At 55.3% G+C, this 7,468-nt stretch overlaps 1 protein-coding gene across 1 annotated transcript; it reads left to right on the top strand.

Moving 5' to 3' along the window:
- The first annotated feature begins 6,011 nt into the window (after positions 1-6,011).
- LOC144889285 (uncharacterized) lies at positions 6,012-6,905 on the top strand. Its single transcript, XM_078769364.1, has 2 exons — positions 6,012-6,115; positions 6,335-6,905. Exon 2 carries the CDS (start codon positions 6,357-6,359, stop codon positions 6,903-6,905), a length of 549 nt encoding a protein of 182 aa, XP_078625490.1. The 5' UTR covers positions 6,012-6,115; positions 6,335-6,356.
- The last annotated feature ends 563 nt before the right edge of the window (positions 6,906-7,468 follow it).

The raw sequence follows: 7,468 nt of genomic DNA, 5'->3' as shown, positions 1-7,468 counted from the left end.
ACAGTGACCTCTTTGAATAAGGAACATTAAACTTACCGCGTTGTCCGCTTCTTCCTTGATAGCAAGTCACGCGCATAGCACCGCGTGCTTTATTGGTGACCTCCGACATTCGAGTCAGCCGTCGCTGACTACCCGAAACCGCCGCAACAATGCCTACCAACGCAGTCTCCATCAAGCTCCCCGAATTCTGGAAATCACAAGCCGAAGTTTGGTTCCTGCAGGCGGAAGCCCAGTTCCGACTTCGAGGCATCACGGTGGACGAGACCATGTACTGCCACGTAGTCGCCGCCCTCGGGCCCGGCACGGCCACCTGCGTCGTATCGGTCCAAAGGGATCCACCTGCCGACGGCAAGTACGAGGCGGTCAAGCGTCTCCTCCTCGCCACGTTCGGCCTTACGGTGGACGCACAGGCCGATTGCCTTTTGGACCTCCCCGAGATCGTGGACACGCGACCGTCGGTCCGTATGGACCACATGCTGGCGCTCATGGGCGACGAAACCCTGAACGCTCTATTCCGGGCGTTGTTTCGACGCCAGCTGCCAGCACGAGTCCGCCTCGCTTTGGCTGGTTCCGCGTTAACGGAACCCTGTGCGCTCGCTGCCGAGGCCGACAAATACTACGCAGCTTTGGACACGCAGGCGAGTCTTGGCGCGGTTGCCGCTCCCGAGGCTCCCGAAGCTTTCCCCGATGCACCGCACCTTGTGTCCGCCATCACGCCCCGCCCACCACCACCGCCGCGAAGAAAACCGCGGCCTCCGACGCCGCAGCTGCCCGCCTGGTGTTTCTTCCACGCCAAGTTCGGCCACGAGGCTCGGCAGTGTCGCCCGCCGTGCTCATTCGGCAGGTCGGGAAATGGGCGAGCCCGCGCTCTGTGGCAACGGTGAGCGTCGGCAATTCCAACAGCCTTCTGCACATAACGGACACCTTGTCCGGGCGCCGTGACCTGTGCGATACGGGAGCGCAGGTGAGTGTCGTTCCTGCGGTACGTCCGACAAGCACACGGCGGGCTGAGGTCCCGCACTGCTTGCGGCCAATGGTACGTCCATACGCACGTACGGAAAACGCTGTCTTTCTCTGCGGTTCGGAGGGCAGGTTTTCCGTTGGTCATTCGTTACGGCCGACGTGCCCATGGCACTGCTCGGTGCGGACTTCTTATGTGCTAATGGATTACTGGTGGATGTAAAGCGCAGAAGGCTTGTCTAGGCTGAGACGTTCAGCTCGCTCGCATGTGCGCTGCCCGCCTCGTTGAGCAGCTCACAGAGCGGCTCACCGAGCGGCTCGCCGAGCGGCTTGCTGAGCGGTTCCGTTCCGGCCAGGTTCATCTGTACGCTTCCGGCAGCGGACGAATTCGCCCGCCTCCTCGCGGGTTTCCCGGCCCTCACGAGGCCCACCTTCTCGGCGGGGACCATCAGGCACGGGGTGGAACATCACATCCCCAACGCCGGGCCACCGGTCTACGCCTGGGCACGCCGCCTCGAGCCGACGAAGCTCGCCGTAGCTAAAGCGGAGTTCGCTACGCTGGAGCGGCTCGGCATCGGGCGGCGCTCCGAGAGCGCGTGGGCATCCCCGCTCCACATCGTGCCCAAACCCAGCGGGGGATGGCGACCGTGCGGGGACTACCGGCGCCTCAACGACGCCACCACCCCAGACCACTACCCCGTCCCCCACATCCAGGACTTCTCCGCCCGGTTGGCGGGGATGTCCTTCTTTTCAAAGGTGGACCTTGTACGCGGCTACCATCAGGTCCCTGTCAGGCCGGAGGACATCCCGAAGACGGCTGTCATCACGCCATTCGGGCTTTTCGAATTTATTCAGATGCCCTTCGGTTTGAAAAATGCGGCTCAGGCATTCCAGAGCCTCATGGACAGCATCTTGCGCGGCTTGGATTTCTTGTACGTCTACCTGGACGACATCCTCGTCGCCAGCGCGTCCCGCGAAGAGCACCTTCGTCACCTCCACACGCTCTTCGAACATCTGGGCCAGCACGGCCTGATCGTGAACCCCACCAAGTGCCGGTTCGGTGTCGCTGAAATCGACTTTTTGGGGCACCGTGTCACCAGGCACGGGGCCGTCCCCCTACCGGCCAAGGTGGAGGCGGTGAAGGGGTTTCCACGCCCCCGCACGATCAAGGGGCTCCAGGAGTTCCTGGGCATGGTAAACTTTTACCATCGTTTCCTGCCCCGCATCGCCCAGCTCCTGCGCCCCTTACACGAGGCCCTTCGAGGGAAGCCGGGCAAAGGTGACGTTATCTGGACCGAGCAGATGGACGCGGCGTTGTCGGGCGCGAAGCTCGCCTTGGCCAACGCCAGCATTCTCGCGCACCCGGCGCCCGATGCACCGATCGCCCTCACCACCGACGCCTCGGACTACGCGGTGGGCGCGGTGCACGAGCAATGGGTGCGCGGTGCTTGGCAACCGCTGGCGTTCTTCAGCCGGCAGCTTCGCCCGCCCGAACGCCGTTACAGTACCTTCGACCGCGAGTTGCTCGGGCTTCACCTGGCGGTCAGGCACTTCTGCCATCTGCTCGAGGGCCGTGCGTTCACGGCCTTCGTCGACCACAAGCCGCTGGTTTTCGCGATGGGCAAGGTCGCCAAGCCGTGGTCGGCCCGGCAACAGCGTCACCTCGCGGCCGTGTCCGAGTACACGATGGACATCCGATACGTCGCGGGAAAGGACAACCCGGTGGCCGACTGCCTTTCCCGGGCCGTCGCCCATGCAGTCCACCATGGCATCGACTATGCCCGGATGGCGGCAGACCAGGCCGCCGATCCCGGGGTCCAGGCCTTGCGGACCGCCATCACGGGCCTCCGCGTCACCGAGGTGCCCTCGTTTGCGACGTCTCCCTCGGGCGGCCTCGCCCCATCGTGCCCGCAGGCTGGTAGCGCCAGGCTTTTGACGCCATCCACGGCCTGTCCCACCTGGGCACGAAGGCCTCCCAAAGGTTGGTCGCCGACAAGTTTGTCTGGCATGGCCTCCGGAACGCCGTCCGCGGCTGGACCAGGACGTGCCTCGCGTGCCAGCGCGCGAAGGTGCACCGGCATACCCAGGCCCCATTGGCCCCATTTACGGTGCCGGCACGTAGGTTCGACCACGTGCACGTGGACCTAGTGGGACCTCTGCCCCCCTCGCGGGGTTTCACCCATGTCCTTACCATGGTGGACCGCACCACCCGGTGGCCAGAGGCCGTGCCTTTGGCGGCGACGACGGCGGCAGACGTCGCGCAGGCGTTCAACGCCACCTGGGTCGCCCGGTTCGGTGCCCCCTCGGACATCTCGTCCGACCGCGGCCCCCAGTTCACCTCGGAGCTCTGGGCCGCGGGGGCTCGGGGTCCAGCTGCACCGAACCACGGCCTATCACCCCCAGGCCAACGGCCTGTGTGAGCGATTCCACTGCTCGTTGAAGGCCGCGCTTCGGGCCACCCTCCGCGACGGCAGCTGGGTCGACAGGCTCCCCTGGGTCCTGCTGGGCCTCCGGATGGCGCCCAAGGAGGACCTGCGCGCATCCGCGGCGGAGGTGGTCTTTGGACAACCGCTGCGGGTGCCGGGCGAGTTCCTCCCCGGCCCCACGGCACCTTGGTCCGCGGCGCAGGTGCGTTCTGCGCTGCAGGAGACTGCCCCCCCCCGGTGCCGACGGCGCACCACGGGCACCCTCCTACACGCTTCGCACCGCGGAGTACGTCTTCGTCCGGCACGACGCCCACCGGACACCACTGCGGCCCCCATACGACGGGCCTTTCCGCGTGCTGGAGACCGGGGTGAAACATTTCACCCTGGACATCGGCGGCACTCCTGACCGGGTCTCCATAGACCGCCTCAAGCCGGCCCACCTCGACGTGGACCACCCACCGCCGGTGGCTCGGCCCCCGCGTCGGGGCCGCCCCCCTGCGGGCGGACCCCCGGCACTGCCCAGCACCGCAGGCACGCTGCCCCCCTGGTCCGGCACCCATCCCGGGTACAGCCGGGGGCATCCCACCTGGCATCCCTGCACCCCGGATGCCGCCGGTCGCCAGAGGGCGCTTCTGCCGGGTCATCCGTTTGCCCCACAAACTGGCCCTCCAGGTGCGCGGGAATTCTGGGGGGGCGCGTGTGGCGGACACGAAAGCCCACTGGCGTGGTGACATCATTCCATGCACCAAGTAGGCGGCGGCCACGCCTGAGGGGTAGACGTGGCCTCAGGATATACACCGGGCGCACAGCCCGGAGCGTGCCAGTGATACAGTGACCTCTTTGAATAAAGAACATTAAACTTACCGCGTTGTCCGCTTCTTCCTTGATAGCAAGTCACGTGCGTAGCACCGCGTGCTTCATTATCATATATTTATAACTTTCCTTACACACTCTATAATATGATATCATTAAATCATTCACATCTTACCCTTAAATCCATGAATCGACCAACCAGCATGACCACACCACCTCCCTCTCGATCAAACTACACTTTGAATGTTCAAACTGTCATTTATAACGGTTTTTGGCATGCTGCTGTATCCTAGCAACCACTGATTCCGAGCAACATTGATTTGTAGTATATTTAGTTTTTATATTGTACTGCATTTACATAAAGATTTCATGAATAATATTATAATGTACTGTACTTGTATTATATTGTACTGTAATATAATATTATATTGTACACTTCGAATGTTCAAACTGTTATTTATAACGGTTTTTTGCATGCAGCCGTATCCTAGCAACCACTGATTCCTTGCAACATTGATTTGTTGTATATTTAATTATTATATTGCACTGTATTTACATAAATATCTCATGAATAATATTTTTAATATTCGTATTGTATTTTACGAATTCGATTTGGTGCCTTTTTGTGATATTAAAGAAAACTTGTTTTAATTTACCAACTGAAGCCCCCTGTGCTGGCATACGTCTGACGAGTTGTTGTAATTTATTGACCAGTTCAGAGCTGTGTGTGGTTGCACTCACAGTCCTAATTATTTCACCTGCAACCGTACCATAAAATAGCTTTTCCGGAATGTTGCTGTCTCAGAAAGGCATTCGGACAATGTGGAATGGAAATGCATCTCGTTTATCAAATAATTTGGTGTGAAATTTATTATTATGGATATTAATTTGTAATTCTAAAAAGGAAACTGAAGTGGACGTTTGGTTTCCTTTTTAAATTCAAGTTCTTTTAGATAAATATCATCATGAAGCTGTTCAAATATAAATCCATCATTAATTGCCAACAAATCATCAATGAACCTGAAGATGTTTCCGCATCTTCATGCAGTTGTTAATTTATTCCTGCACATGTTCTGGACCCAATCAAACTCGTACATGTGCAGAAACAAATTTGCAAAGAAAGGGGCCGGATCTGAACCCATGGGTATGCCCACTGTCTGCTGGAGTATCTTGGGATCTGAACCCATGGGTATGCCCACTGTCTGCTGGAGTATCTTGGGATCTGAACCCATGGGTATGCCCACTGTCTGCTGGAGTATCTTGTTGCCAAATGTAAAGAAACTGTTGTTTAGCAGAAATCGAATAATTTCTTTGAGTTTACTGTTTGAAAAACTGCATGAATATTGATTATAATCAATATTCATGCAGTTTTTCAAAAAGTAAACTAGCTTTTTAACTAGTAAAAGTTAAACTAAATACTAGTAAATGCAAAGGTGGGCGGCCCGCTTCGAAAGTCCGCTTATCCGCTGCAGCGGACTAACGTTTTCGAAGCGGATAAGCGAATCGGAACAACCCCCGGAAACCGAAGCGGATAAGTGTAAGCGGCCTACCGAAAAATTAAAGCGCATCGTGATTCGCCAAATCAGCTGTTAGCTTGAGCCGTTACTCTAGAATTGTGAATATTTATTTAAGTGAATAATAAGTGAAAACTGAATATTTTATTGGACGCTAGAGCGGCAATAACGTCAAGATGGAGAGATTTCTGACTCTCCAGCCCAGCGGCAGTGCCAGGGACAGGCACACGAGCGACGCAAACCAGCAGTCCCAGCACAGCGACATCCACAACCCGGCGGTCAACATGATGGAGGACGTGGAGGACAGTCAGGAGATCTGCGCCCTGACCCCTCAGCTCGCGCGCAGCGAGAGCAGGATGTCGCTGGACTCAATCGAGTCGGCTGAGATCAACGTGACGGCAGGTTAGTTCTTATATTATTATTATATTTTATCGTAACGAGTTGAAAATTAATAAGTGCTTCTTTCTTCTTATATTATATTATTATTAAATGATTAAAAAATCCTTGCCGGTCTAATGATTCATTTGAAATGAATTAAAATCAGTTGAATGACATTTAATTTTTCAATTTACAAATCTGAAATTATTTGACATTTGTTTTATAACTTTTCTTTTACTTCAGGTTCAGCCACCTCTTCGTGGACATGGACCTTTTGATGGCCACGGCGCTGCACCCCCAGCACAAGCTCGCCACGGTCAGGGCCATCTGCAGGAGGCAGAACAACGACGCCATCTGCGACCTGGTGAGGGACAAGCTCATCAGGGACCTGCTCGCCCTCGTCCTGCCTGACGAGCACCTGGACCCTGCCCCCCAGCAGGGACCCCAGCCCGGCTCGAGCAGTACGGACTACCTGTTCGCCATGGAGGAGGGGCAGCAGGAGGAGAACCTCGAGGAGAAGATCAGGGAAGAGGTCAACAACTGGTCGAGGAAGCCGCTGAGGGGGAACCCGGGGCTCTCGCCCAATCTCTTCCCGCTCGAGTTCCGTGATGCTTGGGTAACTCTATTTCTCAGGCATAACACGCCGCTCCCGAGCTCTGCCTCGGTCGAGCGCGTGTTCAGCTACGGGTCGGACATCCTCAGGCCTAAGAGGTCGGCCCTGGCTGCACCGAACTTCGAGGCCCTCGTCTTCATGAAGGGCAACCTCCAAATCCTCAAGAAGGCCCACGAGGTGGAGGAGGAAGACGAGGACTAGTCAACAGACTGCTAGTCTGTTGACTAGTAGACTCTCTTGTCAAAGAAAAGATGGGCAAATTGATTTTTCTTTAATGTAACTTGCATATATTAAAATTATATTTAAATTAACTGTAGAGTAGAGTCGAGTCGAGTGGAAAACTTTATTTCAATAAATTTTGAATAAATTTTATTTAAATAAAAATGTATATTTTTGATCTTAAAAGCTTTGTTTGTCTTTGTAGTAGTTAGAAATGGCTATTTAGGCTTAAAAAGCATTAAATTCCCTTTAGAAACGTCAAAAATCGCTTTAAAAACGTTGAAGCGTTTTAAAAAAATCGAATCGAGGCGGATAAGCGGATAACCGGTAAGCGGACTAAGATTTTCGGCCGCTGAAGCGGATAAGCGAATCGGACTATACGGGCTGGCGGAGCGGATAAGCGGTAAGCGGACTTAAAATTTTCCGAATCGCGCCCACCTTTAAGTAAATGTAAAAAAGTAAAAAGGATAATTATCCTTGACAGACCAGTGTGCTCTATTTTGATACACATTAATGTATACTTTATTACCCCCTGCAAATGCTTT

Source organism: Myxine glutinosa, unplaced genomic scaffold (genome assembly GCF_964187855.1).
Source record: "Myxine glutinosa unplaced genomic scaffold, kmMyxGlut1.1 SCAFFOLD_2258, whole genome shotgun sequence".
NCBI classification, from domain to species: Eukaryota; Metazoa; Chordata; class Myxini; order Myxiniformes; family Myxinidae; genus Myxine; species Myxine glutinosa.
This window is presented reverse-complemented; position numbering and strand designations above follow the sequence as displayed.